This window comes from Polyodon spathula, chromosome 44 (assembly GCF_017654505.1).
Source record: "Polyodon spathula isolate WHYD16114869_AA chromosome 44, ASM1765450v1, whole genome shotgun sequence".
In the NCBI taxonomy this organism is placed as follows: Eukaryota; Metazoa; Chordata; class Actinopteri; order Acipenseriformes; family Polyodontidae; genus Polyodon; species Polyodon spathula.
In genome coordinates this window covers 2,034,552-2,059,230 of record NC_054577.1, presented here as the reverse complement: position 1 = coordinate 2,059,230, position 24,679 = coordinate 2,034,552, and the positions used below count along the sequence as shown (strand labels likewise).

Below are 24,679 nucleotides of genomic sequence, written 5' to 3'. Positions count from 1 at the left end.
TTAGGTTCCAGTGCTTTGACTGTGAGATTAGGAGCTGCTCTTTAGTTCTAGTTGCTGCCATATACGTGTGTAACACAGGCTAGACTAGCCTAACTGTACAGCGATGGACAAAAGCGTTGCATCACCCGGCAGAATCAGTCAAGTGAAACCTGCTGGATAATGTTAAGTTATTGAATTACACGCCGCTGTGTAGTTTTCCCAGGACAAAAAATTAAAGACATTTCGAAGTCTAACTTGAAATATTACTGTACCACAATTATGGATTCCGGTAGACTCTTTGTTCATATATATTTTATTTTTGTTCTCTCTCAAGCATAGAAATTCTAGGGTGATGCAAGTATTTGCGCCACAGCTGTCAATATCGCCATTATGCAGAGATCCATCAGCTTGCCTTTAGGTTCGCTGGCAGTACCGTCGCTGTGCACTAGGTGGCGGCGGGGGCTCGCTGACATAAAAACGCTTTGGGCTGATTCTTGACTGGTGATGTCATGAGTCCGCGGGGAAGCAGGCCGTGATGTCATCAACGTGTTCTATGAGAAGGTGACTGCGTTGCCGGGAGACCAGCCTCCGGTTGTCATGGTAATAAATGAATGAATGAATGAATGTATTGAAGAAGTGAAGCAGTGCACTGATAAACATGTCTCCCTAAAGCATGAGATTTAAACGCATTCCTGGACTTTAATTAAGAAAACAATTAAACGATTAGCAAAGCACTAGACATAAAGACTTCTAGTGGAAACGTTAGTCATTGAATTGACACTGAAGACACTGAGAAAGACTTCTAGTGGAATCGTTAGCCATTGAATTCACACTGAAGATGCTGAAAAGACTTCTAGTGGAAACGTTAGTCAGTAAATTTATGAAGTTTCTTGTGTTTCTGAATCCAGCTCGTTTTATTTCAGCACCACGAGGGTCTGCACTTCGTCCACGTGAGGCAGGGTGGTCTGTACTGCGTGGCCACGACCCGCTCCAATGCCTCCCCCTTCACCCTCACAGAGTTCCTCAACAGGTGAGCCACAGGGACCCGTGTTCCGCAGCGCAGAGCAGTGTTCTAATGTGTAATGGGAGTGATGTGTGAACCAGGGCAGGGTGGGGCTCTGTTCTAGTTCCTCGAATTCTCAATCCTGATTCCCGTTCCCAGACTGGCTGCTCTTATTCGGGATTACTGTGGCTCCCTGTCTGAGCAAACCGTCAGTCTGAACACCGCTCTGATCTACGAGCTACTGGACGAGATGCTGGTGAGAGGGGAGAGGGGGAGAGGGGAGAGGGGAGAGGGGAGAGGGGGAGGCTCACAGCCTGAACACAGCTCTGATCTACGAGCTACTGGCCAAGATGCTGGTGAGAGGGGGTGCTCCCAGCCTAAACTCCTGACACCCTGTTTTGCTCCCTGTGACCCCAGGATTTCGGGTACCCACAGACCTTGTCGACGGAGATTCTGAAGAACTTCATCCAGACGGAGGCCGTGACCCCGAAACCTTTCAGCCTGCTGGACCTGCGCAACGTGGGGCTGGTAACCACAGAGCACTCCCTCGCTCTCACTACCTGAAACACTTGACTACACTCTTTCTCTCACACTCTCTCTACCCTCAGCAATGTAGTCTGCCTGACCCTTTGTGACGAGTTGTCCGCTGACAGTGTGTTCTCTCTCCTCTCCTCTCAGTTCGGCGCCGACACTCAGCACAGTAAGGTGGCTCCGAGTGCAGCAGCGAGTCGACCCGTTCTGTCCACGCGAGGGGAGCCGGTGAGTCACAGAGATCGAAGCCTTAAACACACTGGAGCGTTTAAGCTAGAGCGGCCGCTGCCTCACTCGCTCCAAGCTTTTAAATTTGTAAGTGATTAGTGGGGTGTATGGGGGGGGGGGTCTCTATAGTTGTGTCAGAGTTGGAAGAAACGCTGTCTGCTGAGTGCTGTATAGTTCAGGGTGGAATATCAGCGCCAGTCTGGGGTTGGATTGAGTTCTGTAATCTTTTAACAGGAGAATTACTTTTATTGATCAGATTCTTCACTTTCTTTCTCTCAGGGAGGTAAGAACGAGATCTTCATCGACGTGATCGAAAGGCTCACCGTTGTGATTGGATCCAATGTGAGCCTGTGTGTCTGTGTGTCTGTCTGTCTGCCTTTGTCTCTCTCTGTGTCTATCTGTCTGTGCAATTGCACTGTGAGTAGATGGTAAAAGTTTCCCTGGTAAATTCATAGCTTCCCGGGCTTATACTTCAGATGTGCTTTACCAGTCTCTCTCCGTCTCTCTCTCAGGGCACCCTGCTGAAAGCTGATATTCAGGGAGAGATCAGACTCAAGTGCTTTCTTCCCAGCTGCTCCGGTGAGGGCGCACATTTCATTTATGCTGCCACACGTTTCAGCTTTTTCAGAAGTACATTTTAGAAAGTTCTCTCTCTCTCTCTCTTCAGAGATGCGAATCGGCCTGAATGAAGAGTTCAGCATCGGCAAGACTCAGCTGAGAGGTGAGGGAGGGATAGAGGAGGGAGGAGTGGTGAGGAGAGGGAGTGTATTTCTACTAAACACACACCTATTACACCCAGTGTGTGTCCCTGTCCCTCTCTGTGTCTCAGTGTGTGTCTCCGTCTCCCTCAGTGTAACCCCCGCCCGCTCACCTCTCTCTCTCTCTCTCTCTCTCGCGCCCCCTGCAGGTTACGGAGCGGCGGTGCGGGTTGATGAATGCAGCTTCCATGAAGACGTGAAGCTGGACGAGTTCGAGAAGCAGAGAGTGCTGAGAGTGACCCCGAGCCAGGGAGAGGTGAGAGAAACACACACACAGAGAACCAGAGAGTGCTGAGAGTGACCCGAGCCAGGGAGAGGTGAGAGAAACACACACACAGAGAACCAGAGTGCTGAGAGTGACCCGAGCCAGGGAGAGGCAAGAGAAACACACACACTGAGAACCAGAGTGCTGAGAGTGACCCGAGCCAGGGAGAGGCGAGAGAAACACACACACTGAGAACCAGAGTGCTGAGAGTGACCCCGAGCCAGGGGGAGGCCAGAGAAACACACACACAGAGAACCAGTGTGCTGAGAATGACCCTGAGCCAGGGAGAGGTGAGAGAAACACACACACTGAGAACCAGAGAGTGCTGAGAGTTACACTGAGCCAGGGAGGGGTGAGAGAAACACACACACTGAGAACCAGAGAGTGCTGAGAGTGACACTGAGCCAGGGAGAGGTGAGAGAAACACACACACTGAGAACCAGAGAGTGCTGAGAGTGACACTGAGCCAGGGAGGGGTGAGAGAAACACACACACTGAGAACCAGAGAGTGCTGAGAGTGACACTGAGCCAGGGAGGGGTGAGAGAAACACACACACTGAGAACCAGAGAGTGCTGAGAGTGACACTGAGCCAGGGAGAGGTGAGAGAAACACACACACTGAGAACCAGAGAGTGCCGAGAGTGACACTGAGCCAGGGAGAGGTGAGAGAAACACACACACTGAGAACCAGAGAGTGCTGAGAGTGACACTGAGCCAGGGAGAGGTGAGAGAAACACACACACTGAGAACCAGAGAGTGCTGAGAGTGACACTGAGCCAGGGAGGGGTGAGAGAAACACACACACTGAGAACCAGAGAGTGCTGAGAGTTACACTGAGCCAGGGAGGGGTGAGAGAAACACACACACTGAGAACCAGAGAGTGCTGAGAGTGACACTGAGCCAGGGAGAGGTGAGAGAAACACACACACTGAGAACCAGAGAGTGCTGAGAGTGACACTGAGCCAGGGAGAGGTGAGAGAAACACACACACTGAGAACCAGAGAGTGCTGAGAGTGACACTGAGCCAGGGAGAGGTGAGAGAAACACATACACTGAGACACAGAGCCAGGGAGAAGCGAGAGAAACACACACACTGAGACAGAGCCAGGGAAAGGCGAGAGAAACACACACACTGAGACAGAGCCAGGGAGAGGCGAGAGAAACACACACACTGAGACAAAGCCAGGGAGAGGCGAGAGAAACACACACACTGAGACAGAGCCAGGGAGAGGCGAGAGAAACACACACACACGTGAGACAGAGCCAGGGAAAGGCAAGAGAAACACATGCACTGAGACAGAGCCAGGGAGAGGCGAGAGAAACAGGCACACACACACTGAGACACAAAGCCAGGGAGAGGCGAGAGAAACAGACACACACACTACTTGAAGATGGGCTTATCATCTTTAAGAACCCTTACACATGTATTGAAAGCTGTCTCCCCCCCCCCCCCCCCCCCCCCCCCCCCCCCTTCCCCCTTCTCTCCAGCACACAGTGATGCAGTACCAGCTGAGTGACGAGCTGCCCTCACCCCCACCCTTCAGACTCTTCCACAGCCTGGAGAGAGAGCCAAGCGGCAGGCAAGAGGACAGGGGTACAGGGGGGAGAGAGATACACAGGATATAACAATAAACAGTGCTGGAGGCAAGAGAAGGTTACAGGGGCAATACATAGAGATGTATAAATACACACACAATGTAAGGTACAGGGTCAATAAATAAATAGATAGAGATAGATATAGACAGATAGATCGATCGGTCGGTCGGTCAGTTACTGTACCACTTTCCAGTTCAAGAGCCGCATCAGTCAACGCAGCTACTGGTACCATGCTGCTGTCTGAAGAAGAGGGAAGCTGAAAACATTGCAGCTGATTATTAACATAGCAGGTTTATTACTGTATCAATTTACTTTTCATTGTTACTCTCTCTCTATATATATATATATATATATATATACACATATATAATATGTGTGTATCTCTCTATTCTTATCTTGTTCCCCAGGTTACAGGTTTACCTGAAGCTTCGCTGTGATCTGCCCCCGAAGAAGTGAGTTTGGTTTGTCTAATTTTTTTCAGAACATTGTGTATCTGTGTGTTTGTGTATCTGTATGTCTGTGTGTGTCTCTGTTTATTCATTCTCTTCTTTGTAATCCCAGTCCAGCCCTGAATGTGGTGGTGAATCTCCCAGTGCCCAAGGGCTCCGTGAGGTGAGGTTCCCAGTGAAACCAGTTCACACAACAGGCAGAGGGTTCCGGGATACTGTTTTTTGTCATCCATCCGTAACTATCCAGGCACAGAGTTTAGAAACACCAAAATAAATCAATTCGGTGATGACAGTTGACTACAACTTTATTATTGTTATTTTTTTATATTGCTAAAGGGTCGTCCCCCGTCCCTCCCCTCTCTCTTAGTCTTTCCCAGGAGCTGAGCAGTCCGGACCAGAGTGCCGAGCTGCAGCCAATCAGCAGGGCCGTGCGCTGGGAGATACCACGGTTCCCAGGGGGGACGCAGCTCTCTGCACTGTTCAAGGTCTGTGTGTATACATGCTGTCTTATGAAACCCTATCCATGCGGACTGTGAAGACCACTGTGACAGTTACTCACAATCCTCTCTCCTTAGCTGGAGGGCTCCGGGCTCAGCGCCGCCTCTCTGCTGGAAGTCGGGCCGGTCAGCCTGTCCTTCGAGCTGCCGAAACTCACCTGCACCGGGCTGCAGATCAGATTCCTCCACCTGTCACCCCCCCTCCCCTCCCTGCCCTGCCCGCCCCAGCGCTGGGTACGATACGTCACGCACTCCGACTCCTACACCATCCGCATGTAGAGACAGTACAAGCGATCACACTCCCCCCTCCCCAGCACTGGGTGCAGAGAGAGGAGAGAGGAGACTGCCCTGAGCTGTCTCTGCCCCGGCACTGAGGAGAGATGGACGGGTGCAGGAGAGTCCGAGTGCTGGTGGAGACGGCTTCAACAGCAGCTCTTCACTCTGACGTCAGGAGGGATTGCAGACTCAAGCCTGGTTAGAGCCGGGTCTTAGGATTCATTTGGTTCTTGGTTTTGAATTTCATTTGGCGAGTGCGCCGTGTCTCTTGAAATGAAAACCACAAAGAAGCTGTTAATTGCATTCAAACTTTATTGATTTTTTTTTTTTTTTTTTTAAATGCTTGTCAAACTTTCCTTTTTGAAGTTTTAGATTCACTAAAAGAAATGTAATAAAGTTTTGTTTCCACTAGAAGCTTCTCTCAGCGTCTTCAGTGTAAATTCAACGGCAAACGTTTCCACTAGAAGCCTTTTGAAAGACACAGAGAAAGACTTCGGGTGGAAATGATTGCCACTGAACCGACAAAATATCTAAATGTTTCTCAAAAAAGAAAACCTCAAACCCGGAGGTGGAACGATCAGGAACTCAGGAAACCCCCCCCCCCCCCCCGCTCAGAACCGACTCCGCTCTCCCGCAGAACAACACGGGTTCAAGAACAGGCAGTGTCAGGAGAGCTGCAGGACGTGCCATCACAGAGCGCTTGCTGTCTGTCTTAAATTCATCGATCACCCTGCAGGAACAAAACAAACAAAAAACTCTCAAATAGTTCATTTAAATTCAATACATTTTTTTTTTTTTAATGGTTTTGCTTCCTGGTCGCCGTCTGTGTCTCTTTCATCCTCTGACAGTGTGTGTGTGAGTGTGTCACCTTGCAGTCTCAGTGTGTGTGTGTTGTGTGAGTGTGTCTCTCACCTCGATGTTCAGGATCGTGGAGTCAAACAGGTCCTGCAGCAGATCCCCAGTGACTTGCCGAGTGGAGGGCTGAGAGAGGAGGAGGGAATAAATAAAAAGCAGGCTCTGGTTCATAGCGAGTGCTGCTGCGATACTTTGCACCAGACAGACAGGCAGACGCACAGACAGACAGACTCCCTCACCAGCGGGCTGCTCTCAGATTCCTCGCTGCTATCAAACTCCTCGATCTCTTCCTCTTCATCCTGATCCTCATCCTCCTCGACCAGAGTCAGCCTGAGAGGGAAGGGGAGAGAGAGGAGAGGGGAGAATCATAATTAGAGAAGGCAGTTCTCTAGATACATGTAAAAGGTGAGATAGACAAATAAACAGCTCTGAACAGTCAGTATTGAGACACACACAGTATAAGAGACAGAGAGGGTGCATGTATCAGACAGACAGACAGACACACTTACTGTTGTAGCTGTGAGCCGAGCTCCTGCCTGCCTGGCGGCGAGGGGGAGGTGGGTCTCACTCCCTGCCTCTCACTGCGCACTGACTGACTGAGGAGGGAAGATTTCAAAATGTCACATTATTCCATTGCTGTCAGTTTTTTCTGTTAAGCAGATTGGGGGGAAACTGTGTGTAATTCAAGAGGATAACCTGACATTATTCAGCAGCTTTCACTGCACTTGAGTTCACTCTACAGGGTGATGATGCAAAACTGCCCACAGCTGTGGATCGTATCGCTGTTTACCGAGTGCTGATGCTCCCTACCTCTCTATGAAGTCTGCCTCTGACCCCTCTGACACTGATCCCGCCTCTAGCAACGGTCTCTGGGCGCCGCGCACCAGTGTGGAGGTGAGCTGGTTACCACGGAGACTGCTGCCCCGCCTCTGCCCCGCCTCCTGGGCAGGGCTGGGGGTGGAGCCTGAGAGAGAGAGGTGGAGATGGGGAGACACATTCAGTAAAGCTGTAATGCATTGAAGTACAGAAACGTTTTCACAGCAGATTCACAATTACAAGTATCTGTTTCTTCTGTTTACTGAGTGTGTCTTTAATTGCAAATTTGTGTCACCGAGTTCAAAACTAGCAAGCGTTTGGGCTTTAGTGCCTTCACCAGTGTTACTGTAACTAAACTGAGTCCAGCAGACCAGCGTTTGGGCTTTAGCGCCTTCATCAGCGTTACTGAAACTAAACTGAGTCAAGCAGAGCAGCGTTTGGGCTCTAGTGCCTTCATCAGTGTTACTGAAACTAGAAGAGCCTGAGTTGAGTTCACTACCCCCCCCCGCGTTCTCTCTCTTACCGGGAGTGCTCTTCCTCCTGCGTTTTCTGGCGGGTGTTCCCTGGCGGGGGGTGCGCGTGGCTCTGCTCATTCCGGACGCACTCTCCCAGTCACTCCTGTCTGCTGCCAGCAGGGAGCGCTGGTACATGCGCAGGGGGGACCAGAGGGGGGGCCCTGACCCCACCCGCTGGGGGGGCCACTCACACGCTCCAGGTGATCAGCGCTGGGGGGGGGTGGGTGTTATTTTAAAAGTTAAATCGTACCCTCTTGTCTGGTCTCAGCAGTTTGTGCAGCAGCGTATTGTGTGTATGTCAGTGTGTCTCTGTACTTACAGCACCCTCTTGTCTGGTCTCAGTGTGTGTGCAGCAGTGTATTGTGTGTATCTCAGTGTGTATGTCAGTGTGTCTCTGTACTCACAGCACCCTCTTGTCCTGCCGCAGCAGTTTGGATGAGAACTCGCTCAGCACCTCCAGGAACAGCAGGTTTTGGGGGGGCTGCTCTTCCCCGTGAAAAGCAAACCGGATCCCCTCCCTGAAACAGACACAGAGACCGGAGTGTTGAGGAGAGGGCTAGTCTCACCTGCCCCATGAATTCAGACAGGACAGGAAAGCAGACAGACAGACAGACAGACAGATAGACAGACAGGTGGGCGGCTCACTTGTGCAGGGTGACCATAGGCTCCCGGATGCGGATCTGGTCGACGCCGAAGGTGAGAGCGAGGCGGCGAGCGAGGTCCCGAATCCTAGAGAAGAGAGGGCTAGAACGGAGACACACCAACCCTGTCTCCTGAACCATCTCCGAGAATAACTGAGAGACAGGGAGAGAGAGAGGAGGAGAGGGGGAGCGAGCAGAGGGAGGAAGAAAGGAGGAGAGAAAGAGATGAGGGAGAGTTATAGATAGATCGGAGCATTACAGGGAAGAGGCACTCGCTCAGACACTCACACTATCTCACTCACTCACAGACACTCACTATCTCGCTCACTGTCTCACTCACAGACACATACTCACTCAGACACTCTCACTATCTCACTCACTCACAGACACACTATCTCACTCTCTCTCTCTCACTTGCTGCAGGCTCAGGCACAGGGTCTTGGCGCACTGCATCTTGTCAATCTGCCGCGCTCTGCTCAGAGTCTCCTTGATGATGTCACCGTAGTCGTTGTAGAACTGGAAGGGGGGGGAGATGGATGATGTCACTGAATGTACATTCAGCAGTGCTGTGCAGAGTGCTGTTTAGTTTGTGAGCAGTTAGTAGGTCTCTCAGTGCTGTGTGTTAGCAGTTCTGTGTGTGTGTGTGTACTGTTGGCAGTTCTCCATGTGTGTAGTATTAGCAGTTCTCTGTGTGTATTGTTAGCAGTTCTGTATGTGTGTGTGTATTGTTGGCAGGTCTCTGTGTGTTTGTGTGTGTATTGTTAGCAGTTCTCTCTGTGCTGTGTATTGTTAGTTCTCTCTCTGGTCGAGTTTCCCCCGCACCTTGAGGAAGTGTTTGAAGACGTCCGCAGCTGCGTCGAGTTCCAGCACGTTGTACACCAGGAGCTTGCAGAACCCGGCCAGGAAACCACGGCGCCGATGAAGCAAGGATAGCTGGAGAGAGTCGCCTCCATCCTCCTCATCTACACCTGAGAGAAGAGTGTGAGAGAAGAGAAGGGGGGAAGAGGGGTGAGGGAATGTGAGGAGAGGAGAGGGGGAAAGAGGGGTGAGGGAGTGACAGGACAGTGTGAGAGAAGAGAGGAGAGTGGTGAGGGAGTGTGAGGAGAGAGGAGAGGGGGGAGAGGAGAGTGTGAGAATGATGGTGAGGAGAGCAGAAGGAAAGAGACTTGCATACTCTCATAGACACACCTAGAGAGACACTGAGATACTGTCACACACACACTCACCAGGGATGGAAAGACTCCCGTTGCACAGCAGTTTGACCCATTCCTGGTTTCACTAGGAGTTTAACAATAAGACACACACCTGAGTTTATTGCCTAGACGCCCATTGTGGGGTACTCAAGCTCCTAGTAAAACCTGGAATGGGCGACACTGCACTGCACCAGGAGTCTTGCCTCCCTCCCTGTTCCCTCTCCTGCTCCCTTGGCTCTACTCTCTACCTGCAGCCCCCTCACCCGGCTCCACGAACACGAAGTCAATCACGAAGCCTGTCAGCTCTGAGCGCAGGGCTACCGAGGGGCGCAGCACCACCGGCTTCAAGTAGTCCCGGCCGCCTCGCACCATCGCGGGGCTGCAGATCACAAGCAGGTCACACAGCAGCATGAACGCCTGCCAGAGATCACGTGAGAGAACCGGAATGAGGACAGGAATCGTACAGTACAATACAGAGCTCAGTACAGTATAGCGCAATACACAGAGCACAATACAATACACTGAGCACAATACAGTATAGTGCAATACACAGAGCACAATACAATACACTGAGCACAATGCAGTATAGTGCAATACACAAAGCACAATACAATACACAGAGCTCAGTACAGTATAGTGCAATACACAGAGCACAATACAATACATTGAGCACAATACAGTATAGTGCAATACACAGAGCACAATACAATACACAGAGCACAATACAATCAGTACAATAATAATCATCTTTGTTTTTATATAGCGCCTTTCATAGTGGACCACCATCACAACGAACTTTACAAGATATGAGACCAGGGTGTGTGAGCTATGCATCAGCTGCAGAGTCACTTACAACAACGTCTCACCCCAAAGACGCAGCACAAGGAGGTTAAGGGACTTGCTCAGGGTCACACACAGTGAGTCAGTGGCTAAGCTGGAATTTGAACCCGGGACCTGCTGGTTACAAGCCTGTCTCTTTAACCACTGGACCACACAGCCTCCAATACACACAGTACAGTGCAATACAGTATAACACACCGAATGCACAGTACAGTGCAATACACACAGTGCAGTTCACTACAGTATAATGCGCACAGTGCTCACCTGCTCTCTCACCCCCTCCTTCAGGTCAGACAGGCATCTCTGACACACAGCACTGAGACTCTGCACATGCAGCTTCAATTGGGTGAGCTCAGCCTGCAGGGGATGGGGAAACTCGCATCACAATCCCACAACCATGTAAACAGCGTCTGTCTGTCCAGCTATTCAAAATTCTGGCTTTACAATGATAAAAAAATATATATATATGAACTGTGGCGGCTCGTTTCGGAGGACAGTTTGTGTCCGTCTTCATCCCGGTGAGCCGGGCTGAAATAAACAATAACTGGGCAAATCAAACAAAAAAATTATCAAAAAATAAAATTGTGAACTCACTGGTTCTTTCGTTCTTTTTTGTTTTTGTCTCAGATTTTGATGCATCCTGAGAGCACCTCCCTCCCTCCCTCTCTCTCTCCCCTCCCCTCTCACCTGGCTGGGTTGGGAGTTGCTGGCCTTGCTTAGCTCCCACAGCGCATGCAGGTAGACACACTTGAGCGCAGGCACCATGATCTGAAACAGAAGCAACACGAGAGCGCTGACGCACAGAAACCACCGCGCGCACGTGTGTGTCTGTCTCTGTGTGTCAGTGTCTCTCAATTAAATCAAATTCAACAAGCTTTATTGCCAAAGCAATTACAATGTATGAAAAAGAAAAACAAGCATACAGTCACAAAGGTATAAACAGACACAATAAAAAGGTATTTTCAGTTTTCATTTTTTTTTCTGATAGACTGTGGCAGGCAGTCACATATTCTGCAGCTAGTCCACATGTTGTCCCCACCTCTCCTAAAAATATTTTAAATTTTCAGTTTCTGTGAGGTGGGTGAAGTCACTTATGTTGCTCGTGAATTTGGGAATGAACGTAACCCTGAAAAGCTTGTATTTGAGGCAGTGCAGTAGGGAGTGGAGCTCTATCTGTCCTGGCTCAGTGCTCTCAGTCTCCTCTCTCTGCAGTAGGAAGTGGAGCTCTGTCTCTATGTGGTCTAACTCACAGTGTTCACTCTCCTCTCTGTGCCTGCGCGCCTCTCTCTCTGTGCCTGCCTCTCTCTCTCTGTATCTGTGTGTGTCAATGTCTCTCTCTCTCTCTCTCTGTTCACCTCCTCAGGAATGTCTCCGGTCTCCAATCCCGTGCTCAGGATCCTGTAGCACTGCTCAAACAGACCCCACTGAGTCAGGTCCTTGGCACTGAAACACAGACACACTGTGTGAAGAACTCTATCTGTCTCTCTCAAATCACACACAGTGTGTAGCAATCTAGATCTGTATCTGACTCTCCATCTCACAGTGTGTATCGATCTAGATCTGTATCTCCCTCTCTCAGTGTGTATCGATCTAGATCTGTATCTCCCTCTCTCACAGTGTGTATCGATCTAGATCTATAGCTCCCTCTCCATCTCTCACACACAGTGTGTATCGATCTAGATCTGTATCTGACTCTCCATCTCTCACACAGTGTATATCGATCTAGATCTGTATCTGACTCTCCATCTCTGTCTCTCACACACAGTGTGTATCGATCTAGATCTGTATCTCTCACACACAGCGCTGTGCGGACGGCCCCTCTCACTTGTGGAAGGCAGCGATTCTCTTCAGGGTGGCGGCTGTGTTGTACACATCGTCTTCGTCCAGGTTTCCCTGGAGAGAGGAGGAGGGAGAGGACAGGGTAAGCCATATTGCACTGTGTTATGGCTTTACCGCGTTACAGTTGTACCATATTGGAGCTGTGCATTGTGTTGTATTGTGTTGAGCTGTGTCTCTGTGTATTGTACTGATCTGTGTCTGTCTGTATTATATTGCATTGTATTGTACTGTCCTGGTCTGTGTCTCTGTGTATTGCTCTGTCCTGTCCTGGCCTGTGTCTCTGGGTATTGCTCTGTCTTGTCCTGTGTCTCTGGGTATTGCTCTGTCCTGTCCTGGCCTGTGTCTCTGGGTATAGCTCTGTCCTGGTCTGTGTCTCTGTGTATTGCTCTGTCCTGGGCTGTGTCTCTGTGTATTGCTCTGTCCTGGTCTGTGTCTCTGGGTATTGCTCTGTCCTGGGCTGTGTCTCTGTGTATTGCTCTGTCCTGTCCTGGCCTGTGTCTCTGTGTATTGCTCTGTCCTGGTCTGTGTCTCTGTGTATTGCTCTGTCCTGGTCTGTGTCTCTGTGTATTGCTCTGTCCTGGTCTGTGTCTCTGCGTATTGCTCTGTCCTGGTCTGTGTCTCTGCGTATTGCTCTGTCCTGGTTTGTGTCTCTGCGTATTGCTCTGTCCTGGTCTGTGTCTCTGTGTATTGCTCTGTCCTGGTCTGTGTCTCTGTGTATTGCTCTGTCCTGGTCTGTGTCTCTGTGTATTGCTCTGTCCTGGTCTGTGTCTCTGTGTATTGCTCTGTCCTGGTCTGTGTCTCTGTGTATTGCTCTGTCCTGGTCTGTGTCTCTGTGTATTGCTCTGTCCTGGTTTGTGTCTCTGTGTATTGCTCTGTCCTGGTCTGTGTCTCTGTGTATTGCTCTGTCCTGGTCTGTGTCTCTGTGTATTGCTCTGTCCTGGTCTGTGTCTCTGTGTATTGCTCTGTCCTGGTCTGTGTCTCTGTGTATTGCTCTGTCCTGGTCTGTGTCTCTGTGCATTGCTCTGTCCTGGTCTGTGTCTCTGTGTATTGCTCTGTCCTGGTCTGTGTCTCTGTGCATTGCTCTGTCCTGGGCTGTGTCTCTGGTACCTGCAGCAGCTCTTCCAGGTCCTGACTGAGTCTCTCCTGCAGTCCCTCCAGCAGTCGGCTCAAGGAGATGTCGACACGGCCTGCAAAGGGCAGCTCCTCGCTGCTCAGCGCCGAGAACACGCGAGAGCACGCCTCCAACACGTCAACATGCGTGTGCTTCACACACACCTCGCTCACCTGGGTCAACAGCAGCTCCAGGTACTGGGAGAGGGAGAGAGAGAGAGAGAGAGAGAGAGAGAGAGGGAGAGGAGAGGATAAAATGTTTACTTAAAATTGTACTTTTAAAAAATTATTTAAAAACAAATTCAATTCAATTCAAAAGTATCACACTGAATTGGACTAAATCGAGGGAGAAGAGGAGAGGTAAGAGAGGAGAGAGAGGTAAGAGAAGAGAGAGAGGTAAGAGAGGAGAGAGAGAGCAGAGCCGCAGACACCAAAACCGTCAGTCAGTGGGGGGGGGTAATTAGTAGGGGCAGGGAGGCAGTTTTACCTTCTCTAGTCGGCCAGTGTAGTATATCTCCAGGTTGAAGTAATGTGGAGCCTGCAGCAGGTTAGACACCTTCTCTACATCAGCAGAGTACTGAGGGGAGCAGAGAGCACTACATATCAATACAATACAGTACATTACAGTACTGTGAGGGGAGCACAGCAATGCAATACAGTACAGTACTGTGAGGGGAGCACAGCAATGCAATACAGTACAGTACTGTGAGGGGAGCACAGCAATGCAATACAGTACAGTTCTGTGAGGGGAGCACAGCAATGCAATACAGTACAGTTCTGTGAGGGGAGCACAGCAATGCAATACAGTACAGTACTGTGAGGGGAGCACAGCAATGCAATACAGTACAGTTCTGTGAGGGGAGCACAGCAATGCAATACAGTACAGTACAGTATATATTAATAGATATCTATACAGTAGAGTGCAATACATCACAAATGAAGGAATGCCTGTAACTTCTGTTTAATACAGTGGGTGTTACACTGCACTGAGAGGAAGATCCCTGCTGTACTGCACTGAGAGGAGGATCCCTGCTACACTCTGAGAGGAGGGTCCCTGCCTTGGCTAGTAGCTGGGGCAGCACCACAATGAAGTGCTCAGTCAGCCTGGTGCGGTCCTGAAGCCGAGTCTTCTTGTCTTTCGCACTCAGGACCTGAGGGGACACACAAGGGCCTGTTACTATACCAACACCAATGACCATCAAATCAATACAAAAGCAATAAGGACACCAACACACCCCCTTCGCGAGGGGTTCACACTGGAAGGCATGACACTGCTTGTAAGCTTCTTACAGATTTTAAATACACTATAATAACCCTCCCCTCCTCCCTCTCCTCTTTCTCCCACTCCCTCCCCCCTGTAACCCTCTCCCTCCTCTCACCCTCTTCACGCTGGTTCTCCCTACAGGCGGGTGCACCTCTGCAGCCTGTCTCATGGTGCACACCAGGATCTCAATCAGAGCGCTCTCCTCCCTATCACTGAACCCTGAGGAGGGGGAGAGAAGAGAGAAAGAGAATGGAGAGGGGGAACGGTAAGAAAAAGGTTTGACGTCCGTTATTTAATTGTTTACAGACAGCCAGACAGACAGATGGAGATGCCTTGGTGTGTATATAAGTAGACAGACAGACAAGTGGAGACGAAGACTCACCTTCCTCCTCCTCCTTCCCCTCCCCCCCGGCTCCCTCCAACAGCAGCTCTGTGATCCGCTCCCAGTCCCTGAGCAGAGTACCTGCGCTGTCCCACAGACTGTCTACAAGGTACGCAGCGTGCTCATGCAGCTAGAGAGAAAGAAAAGAGAGATGAGGGGGTCAGAGACACACACACTCCCTCCCTCACAGCCCCACAGACTGTCTAGCAGGCACGCAGAGTGCTCATGCAGCTAGAGAGGGAGAGGGGAGACAGACACTCAAAGAGGGAGGGGTTAAGAGAGGAGCACTGTAAAACAGAGCCGCTCACATCACTCTCTATGTAGAAGGAGACCAGCAGTCTGATGACGGCAGTCCTGGGGGGGCCCAGCCCCTTCTGCAGCTCCCCCTCCGACAGCAGCCTACAACGACAGACACACACACAGTGAGTAACAGTGATACACAGGGACACACACACACACACACACAGTGAGTAACAGTGATACACAGGGACACACACACACACATACACAGTGAGTAACAGTGATACACACACACACAGTGAGTAACAGTGATACACAGGGACACACACAGTGAGTAACAGTGATACACAGGGAGACACACACACACATACACAGTGAGTAACAGTGATACACACACACACAGTGAGTAACAGTGATACACAGGGACACACACACACACATACACAGTGAGTAACAGTGATACACACACACACAGTGAGTAACAGTGATACACAGGGGGACACACACACACATACTCAGTGAGTAACAGTGATACACACACACACAGTGAGTAACAGTGATACACAGGGACACACACAGTGAGTAACAGTGACACACACACACATACACAGTGAGTAACAGTGATACTGACACACACACAGTGAGTAACAGTGATACAGACACACACACACACACACAGTGAGTAACAGTGATAAGACCCACACTACTACGAACACGTGAGTACAGTGACACAGGGATCACCACAACACAACACTGTGTGCTTATACGGGTCCATCAAAACGGAAAAAAAAAAAACACCAGTAAAATACACGGTGATACACTAGGGACATTGATACAACACACACAGAGTGACATGGTACAAAGTGATACTACACTAGTACAGTGAGAACCAGCGGAGACAAAACACACACAACACTGAGTACACACAGTGAGTAACAGTGATACACACACACACACACACACACACACACACACACACACTGAGGATCAAAACACTTCCATCAAAACCAAACTAACCAACTCAATTCTGAGATACACACATACACTCACTCACTTGTTGTACACGAACTGCCCCGCGGCTCTGGCCACGCCCCGGTGTGATGCGTACACCAGCGGGTAAACCCTCATACAGTCCTCAGCACTCAGAACCTCCTCAGCATTCCTGCGGGAGAGACAGGGAGAGACTGTGACCTACAGCTCACCTCAGAGAGGAGAGACAGGGAGAGACTGAGACCTACAGCTCACCTCAGAGAGGAGGGAGACAGGGAGAGACTGAGACCTACAGCTCACCTCAGAGAGGAGGGAGACAGGGAGAGACTGAGACCTACAGCTCACCTCAGAGAGAAGGGAGACAGGGAGAGACTGAGACCTACAGCTCACCTCAGAGAGGAGAGACAGGGAGAGACTGAGACCTACAGCTCACCTCAGAGAGAAGGGAGACAGGGAGAGACTGAGACCTACAGCTCACCTCAGAGAGGAGGGAGACAGGGAGAGACTGAGACCTACAGGGAGGGAGCAGAGAGAGAGAGAGACACAGACACAGCACTCACTGCTGAATGAGGACCAGCAAGCGCACAGCCTCCACTGAGACATCAGAATCCTTATCCAGCACCATACACAGGATCCGCTCCTGCAGGGAGAGACAGGGGGGGGTCAGACACACACACAGCCAGGCAGGCAGGCAGGCAGGCAGGCAGGCCAGCTCACCTTGAAGCGGTTGGTGAAGAGCTCCAGTTTGGGTGTGTTCTCCTTGTCGCTGTACAGACCCTGCAGGGCTTTCAGACACTTGAGACGCACGCTGCCTTGCTGTGAGAGAGGGATGGGGAGGTAAACAAAAAAATGCATAATACAAAAAACATATAAATAAATAAATATATCTTTATCAAATGTTTACGTGACTCAGGATTTTGCACCAAGGCAATCCCCAAGGTCTGCAACAGTGATACAAGTTTGGAGGAGAGAAGTGAAAATTCATAGCTGTGATTGTGTTTACCATGTAGAGAGAGAGAGCGAGAGAGACACAGAGACAGACACTCAGATCAGGTCTCTGGTAATGCCTGTAGGGGGGTGGGTGCAGGTGTGTGCCGCGCTGTGCCGGTACCTTGTCATGCAGAGTCCAGCCCAGGTATTTGAGGTAGCCATCATTGAGGAAACTCTCTGTGTGCTTCCTCATCCACACGCCCATCTCCTGCATACAGGTGCCTCGGATCTCAGCTACTGAATCCCTGAGACACGGGGCGAGACACACTGTGCTACACACTCCCTGCGCTACACACACACTGCACTACACACACACTGCTCTACACACACACTGCTCTACATACTCCCTGCACTACACACTCCCTGTGCTACACACTCCCTGTGCTACACACTCCCTGTGCTACACACTCCCTGCTCTACACACTCCCTGCGCTACACACACACTGCTCTACACACTCAGAGATAGAAAACACACACACACTGTGCTATAGACACCACTATACACACACTGCACTACAACCCCACTGCCTCCTTTCCCCACTCAGCTCCCTCCCAGTCCCCTCGCTGGCTCTCACCGGTATCGGTGCACAAACACCCCCTTGAAGACAGCGTTCATCATGCTCTCGATCTCTTCCTGCTGCTCCTGAAGCTACTCACACAGGGAGGCCTGACACACCACGACGGAGGACTTCTATGAGTGTGTCCCTCCTCCACCTGGTGTCGTCTACTCTCCTCGTGCCATGTTCCTTTCCCCCACATATCCCCCACCCTCTCTCTTGTGTGTTATGGAGCACACCCTGTCGCAGCGGCGACTCACCCTCACCCCACACACATGGGTGTGTGTGCTCCCTGAAGAGACTCTCCTGTCTTTTCCCTGCTAGTTCGTAATGTGCCCATCCAAAGAGAGACACACACACACATGATGGGGTGATAGAGAGAGTGACCCACACAGACTGAGACACTACGGAGAGACACACACACACACACAGAGGGAGACAGTGAGAGACAGAAAGGGACAAGCATTACACTGGGTAGGATTCTGAGAGTTTGTACTACCCCTTTATCACAGCACAAAAACACTGAAACTCTGTGTTGTTAAAGCTGTGTGAGGAGCAGCCTGCCTCCCGGATTGATTTCTTACTGGAAGGTAGAAGAGTGTGTGTGAGGGTCAGTGTTAGGGGGGGTGTGTGAGGGGTAGGGTTAGGGTGTGTGTGTGTGTGAGGGGCAGGGTTAGGGGTTTGTGAGGGGTAGGAGAGTGTGTGTTGGGGCTGTGTGAGGGGCTAGCCTGCCTCTCTGATTAATTCCTCACCTCCCTCCTCTTCTCTCTCAGCTCCTCCAGTCTCTCGCTGGCTCTCTTGCTCAGCTCCTTGCTGCACTCAGATTCATACTGCCGCTGATTCGTCTCCATCCGAGAGGCCAGACCCAGAGACACGTCTACCAGAGCGGTCATGAGCTTCATAGCTGCAAAACGCACACACTCACTGAGACACACTCACTAAGACAATGTAACACACACACTGAGACACACACTCTCAGACAGATGTCTACCAAGCGCACACAATGGGACGCAGTGAGCTAGTTAGCTCCTCTCCCCTCCCCTCCCCTCCCCTCACCTGCCAGTGTGCTGGTGTGTCGGAAGGCCCTGACCTGCGAGTCAGACAGGCCTGTGAGCAGGGAGATGGTGGAGTCCATGAGAAACTCATCGAAGACGACGCTGTACTGACCGCGCCGCACCAGAGCACTCACCAGCTCACAGAAACTGTCGCTGAACCTCCTCCACTGCACCCCGCCCCGCGAGAGGGGGTACTCCGAGGAGTCCTGCCACCACGAGAGACACGGCGAGACAAGCAATAACAATAATATAAATCAGGTGAATGTGCCTCCACCACAAACACCTCCTTTTACCAGTGGGGGGGGGGGGCGGCGACGACGACTGGATTTTGTATTTCCAGTTCATTACTGCTTTGTGAGCTCACCTCGTCAAACTCCCGTGTCAGCTGGCTGATTATTTGAGCGTACTGCAGGTTCTGCAGCATCTCGAGAGACACCACACCTACAGGAGAGGGGAGGGGAGGGGAGAGGAGTGAGAGGAGAAAAAAAATCAGAAAAGATTACTCCATTTACAAAAAAAACCAGTAGATCTGAAATACTGCAATTGTCTTCACTGAATGTGTTCACGTTGCTGAGATTCGCTTTATCGCTTTTCAATAGTGTGTGTGTTTATTAAAAGCCCCTGTGCTCTCTCACCTCTGCACCCGCTGCACAGCACAATGAAGTTGAAGAGCTGCAGAAGCCCCGCCTCCCGGTCCTGCTTGTAGCTGTCCAGCCAATCATCAACCACGGACTGCAAGAGGAGGCAGTGATGTCATCTCTTAAAGAGGCTACATTTCTCACAAAGTCTCATTTTTTTTAGTGCGCTGGAATGTGACTGTGCAAAAAAAATATCAGATTTGAAAGCTACGCCACGCTTGCTTTTTCATTTAAAAACAATGGTTTGTAACGATGAGACGGCCGCAAAACGTTCAAGTTTCTTAATCCAGCCCTGTCCTGCACTGACCCCTGGTGGTTCCTCACCAGCATTGCGCTCTTGCCGGTCTTCACCGCATCAAACAGATCTCTCGCCGTCACCTCTGACCTGCCCTGTCTGGTTGCCGCGGAGACGCCTGACCTGGGAGGAGCCCTGGTGACCTCCGCAGCCCCTTCACGAGGGCGTTTGGAGGACTGAGAGAGAGAGAGAGAGAGAGAGAGAGAGAGAGAGAGAGAGAGAGAGAGATTGTAAATACTTGCTGGTATAATCTGAGGTATAATTTGAAGGGTATTTGCGGCTAGACTCACAGGTGTCTGTCTCGGGGTCTCTGCAGCCCTCCTCTTCCTGGATTTCCGCGAGACTGGCAGCTGGAAATCGCTGCCCGATTCGGAGTGGTCCTCCCAGTCCTCGCTGAGTGACAGACAGCGGTGTTGTAATTTTGACAACGAAGCGAGTTAAAAACAGAACCATAAAAAAAAAAAAAAACGGCCCGAGTACCGCTCACCTGTCAAAAGCGTCGTCAGCCGCCAGACGTGCCGATTCCGACTGGTCCCTGCGTGGGCGGGCGGGACTGCCGCGCTGCGAGGACGGGCCCCTCACGCCAGCTCTGGTTCGAGGGGTCTCGTCTTCCGAAGGTTCGGACTGGTCCCTCTGGGAGAGGGCGGGGCTGCTGAGCTGGGAGCTCCTCCTCCTCTGTCTGGGTACAAGAAGCATTGCCCGACTGCAAGAAACACAAACAGATCTGTGTGAGTCTGATGAAGCAAATCAATCAATCTTTATTTTCTACAGCGCCTCTCATAGTGGCCCACCATCACAAAGCGCTTTACAAGATAGTGAGGATCAATGCATAATGCATTAAATACAGTGAAATACAGGGCAGAGCACATTCAATACAAACAGCATATAACACAATGCAGATGCATTAAATACAGTGAAATACAAGGCTAGGATGTGAATTCTAGACACTGTGGATGCGTGTGTCATACAGAATCACACGAATAAGATGCAGTGAGAAACCTGAAATAGCAAATTTATACAACAGCTAAATCAAATTAACGAATATTAAGTTAATTTTGTGTCATAAGCGATAACATCTTTTTTTTAATCCATTATTTTATGACAATTCTACCAACCAGACTCCAAACACACGTTGCTTTACATACCAAACACAACACCGCCAAAAAAAAACCCACTAAATTTTAATTCTAACAATATAAACACATTTTTACCGGCTTATTAAATATTTTAAAGAAACTAAAATATGAATTTCAGCTTCTCAAGGGCAATTTGTTACGGTCGTTTTATCGGTAAAATGTTATTTTTTAAAACTCGTACCGTATAAATCACTTTATTTCAATATTTCGACCGGTTTTTACTTGTACCCACCTGTGTAATGTAAGCCCGGGTAGTTTTGTGTCAAATATGGACTGTATTATTATTATTATTCTATTATTAGTGAAGTTACGTATATTTTAATATTAATTCGTTATTCTTTCGACATTCCCGCTCAAAAAATTAAAAAAAAAAACCCCACCGAGCGCAGGAAAGCGTCTCGCGCGCAAGGAAAAGGCGGGAACTCCTCGCGAGCCCCGCCCCGTGCGAGATTCGGGTTTTTCTGACCGTTAAGAAAATAAATAAATACAAATAAATACAATAAAACCCGACTCCCTTAAATAAACAAATAAATCATAAAATTAATAACATAATGGCTGGGAATTGTTTGTTTTTTGGGGGTTTGGGGGGTTTTTGGGGGGGGTGGTTGAGTGAAAATACGCTGTATTTAGATATCACAGCGAGTTTTAAAAAAAAAAAAAAAAAAAAAACCCGACTCCCAGTGAAAATAAATAAATAAATAAATAAATAAATAAATAAATGGGCTGGAAATTGTTTGGTTTTTCGGGGGTACATTTTGGGGGGGGGTGGGGGTTCAATGAGTGAAATACGCTGTATGTAGATAATCACAGGAGTTTTAAAAAAAAAAGAAAAAAAAAAAAACCCGACTCCCTTAAAATAAATAAATAAATACAATAAATAAATAATAAATAAGGGCCTGGAAATTGTTGGTTTATTTTGTTTTTTTTGGGGGGTTTTTTGGGGGGTTTATTGGGTTTGAACAGGGGGTGTTTGCAAGGTGAAAATACGCTGTAATGTAGATCAAATCACAGGCGAGTTTTAAAAAAAAAACGAAAAAAAAACCGGGGGGGGGGGGGGACTCCCTTATAAAACCCACATAATAAATAATAAATATTTTAAGGGCTAGGAAATTGTTTGGTAGTTTTTGGGGGGTTTGGGGGGGGGGGGTTGAGTGAAACTACGCTGTATGTCGATAATCACAGCGACCGTTTTTACCAAAAACAAAAAAGGGTGGAAAAAAAAACTAAATAAAAACCCGACCTCCCTTAAAATAAAAAATTAAAATACCCCCAATAATCTAATAAATAAATGAGTGGGAATTGTAAGAGTCTATTGGTTTTATTTGCATTGGGTTTTTGGGGGGTTTGGGGGGGTGGGTTATTTGAGTGCCCGAAAAATAACGCTTGTATGTAGATAATCCCAGGCGACCTTTACGAAAAAAAAAACTAATCCCCCTTTCAATCCAAACCGACTAATTGAGTGAAAATAAATAGAATAATAAATACATAACTCCATCAAATCAATCAATAAATAAAGGGCTGGAAATTGTTTGTTTTTTGTTTGGGGGGGTTTTTTACATGAAAAAGCACGCTGGGGGTAATCACAGCGAGTTTTTCTTGGGGGGACCAGTACAAACCAACCCCTAAATGACTACTAATAAATAAATCAATCAATTAAGGGCTGGAAATTGTTTGTTTTTTGGGGGGTTTTGGGGGGTTTTGGGGGGTTGAGTGAAAATACGCTGTATGTAGGTAATCACAGCGAGTTTAAAAAAAAAAGAAACTATCCCCTTAAATACATAAATAAATAAGGGTGGAAATTGTTTTTTTAGTTTGTTTCTTGAGTGCAAATACGCTGTATGTAGGTAATCACAGCGAGTTTTTCACACAAAAAGCAATCGCGTTTTGTTTTCTCAGCTCTACTACAGTAACCGCACTGCCAGGCGTACATTTGTTTTTTTGTTATTAATAATACGAATCCCTCTCCGTGTGAATGAAGACGGTGTTTGATAACATAACTAAGCTGCGGTGAACTTTCTGGCGGGAATCGCGCCTGTCAGAGACGCGGGAGATTTGAATTTTGAACATTCTTTAACCGTGTCAGCGCTGAATTGTCTTCGTCGAGCTCAAGAACTGCACTTCACTTACTGACTAGACACGACAACGCGGCGACGATGGAAATGTATTTATACACTGCTGGGACCAACAGCATGTGTTACTGCCCTGGGTGTGTTCCCGTACCGACTGCACACCTATTGTCCTCACTGCCTGCTATATTTGAGACAGCGATAGTATTAACGCACGGCGCTACGATAAGGCGGGATCTCCAAGTTCCAGCCAGGACTCAAATGGTTAACCGAGGATCGTTAATTCAAACCGAAAACCGTGAACATGGGCGCCTCCTGCGGGCAAGCGCGCCAAACTGCGGCAGACTCTGTCCAGACACGCAGGGGATAATGACCGGCCTCTCCCTCCCTCTCTCTCTCCTCCTCCTCTCCTCCCCTCTGTCCTCCTCTCCCCCTCCCTCCTCCCCCTCATCTTCCCCGCTGTCCTCCGCCTCTCCTCCCCCGCATCCTCCCCTCGGGTCCCCCCTCGTCCTCATCTGCCCCCTCCTCTCCTCCCCCCCTCCTCCTCGGTCGCTCTCGAGTCCCCCGGCCCCTCCCCCTAAAGATCGCTCTGTCCTCCTCGTCCCCCCCCCCTCCTCTAAGCCCTCCGCTGTCCCCCTCTCTTCCCCGGTCCTCCTCTCCTCCTCCTCTCTCTCTCTCTCTCCCCTCTCCTCCTCTCCCCCTCCTCCCCCCCACCCTCGCCTCCTCTCTCCTCCTCTCCTCCCCTCCTCCTGCTCTCCTCCCCCTCTCCTCCGCCCTCCTCCTCTCCTCTGGTCCCCTCCTCCCAGCCTCTCCCCCCTCCTCCCCCTGTCCCCTCTCTCCTCTGAGCTCTCCTCCCCCTCCAAAGCCTCCTCCTCCCTCCTCACCCCCCTCTTCTCCCTCCCCTCTCCTCCTCTCCTCCTCCCCTCCTCCCTCTCCTGTTTCTCCTCTCTCCTCTGTCCTCCTCTCCTCCTCCTCTCCTCCCCTCTGTCCTCCTCTCCCCCTCCTCCCCCTCCTCCTCCTCTCCTCCTCCTCTCCTCCCCTCTGTCCTCCTCCCCCCTGTCCTCCCTCCTCCTCCTCTCCTCCCCTCTGTCTCTCCTCCTCCTCTCTCCTCCCCCTGTCCTCCTCTCCTCCTCCTCTCCTCTGTCCTTCTCTCCCCCATCCTCTCCCCCTCCTCTCCTCTGTCCTTCTCTCCCCCTCGCCGGTGCTACACAACTATACATCACATTTTAAATTATTATACAAAATCGTGTTCGCTGTGTCGCTGATATGCAATATTCAGCAATTATACAATCCCAGGCAGACTAGAATGCAGCCTGTACTGAAACGTGCTTTATTAGAAAGGTATTACATTATATGTTCCTATTATCGCTATTATGCAATACTACTTCACTTCCACTATACCAATATTTTTTATGAAGGTTTGTCACATAATGCCCAGCTATTATTATTAATATTATTATTATTATTATTATTATTATTACGGGTCTGGGCTGGAATCTCAGATCTCCAGGCTGCAAGGCGCATTCTAACGCTATAGACAAATTGAATAACGCGATATAGACCATTTCGCTAACGTGGCATTTGACGCGTAAAAAAAGGCCTTTACAGGGGGTGGTTGGGCCGTTTTTTGGCTTCTTTTTTTTTTTTTTTTTTTTTTTTTTTTTTGCAAGTCCTT

At 49.6% G+C, this 24,679-nt stretch overlaps 2 protein-coding genes across 2 annotated transcripts; one reads left to right on the top strand and one right to left on the bottom strand.

The window, feature by feature from the left end:
* ap4m1 (adaptor related protein complex 4 subunit mu 1) lies at positions 1–5,996 on the top strand. The gene is made up of 14 exons (XM_041237382.1): positions 1–579; positions 903–1,009; positions 1,142–1,238; positions 1,400–1,510; positions 1,661–1,741; positions 2,021–2,083; positions 2,254–2,320; positions 2,409–2,462; positions 2,649–2,755; positions 4,253–4,344; positions 4,768–4,812; positions 4,922–4,972; positions 5,177–5,294; positions 5,385–5,996. The coding sequence occupies exons 1-14, from the start codon at positions 577–579 to the stop codon at positions 5,583–5,585; spliced, it is 1,197 nt and encodes a 398-aa protein (XP_041093316.1). The 5' UTR covers positions 1–576; the 3' UTR covers positions 5,586–5,996.
* Positions 5,997–6,087: 91 nt separating this feature from the next.
* Positions 6,088–23,668, bottom strand: LOC121305661 (cohesin subunit SA-1-like; the record flags this gene model as incomplete). The annotated part of the gene is given in 33 exon segments (XM_041237355.1): positions 6,088–6,312; positions 6,495–6,563; positions 6,677–6,767; positions 6,947–7,033; positions 7,248–7,401; positions 7,777–7,931; positions 7,934–7,978; positions 8,173–8,286; positions 8,414–8,562; positions 8,824–8,925; positions 9,232–9,377; positions 9,851–10,019; positions 10,707–10,799; positions 11,130–11,210; positions 11,798–11,885; positions 12,268–12,335; positions 13,389–13,589; positions 13,879–13,968; positions 14,450–14,542; positions 14,771–14,874; positions 15,038–15,167; positions 15,346–15,436; positions 16,332–16,439; positions 16,828–16,907; positions 16,985–17,083; positions 17,379–17,502; positions 17,833–17,906; positions 18,567–18,718; positions 18,871–19,075; positions 19,234–19,310; positions 19,505–19,601; positions 19,832–19,987; positions 23,642–23,668. Coding segments are annotated over 33 exon segments (3,531 nt in total), but the record flags the coding sequence as incomplete, so codon positions are not given.
* Between the last annotated feature and the right edge of the window lie 1,011 nt (positions 23,669–24,679).

Bases quoted from the DNA above. Each gene is read 5' to 3' on its own strand.
- ap4m1 (XM_041237382.1), top strand. The intron at 1,239-1,399 runs GTGAGAGGGGAG...CTGTGACCCCAG, and splicing joins AGCTACTGGACGAGATGCTG to GATTTCGGGTACCCACAGAC. The intron at 2,756-4,252 runs GTGAGAGAAACA...CCTTCTCTCCAG, and splicing joins TGACCCCGAGCCAGGGAGAG to CACACAGTGATGCAGTACCA.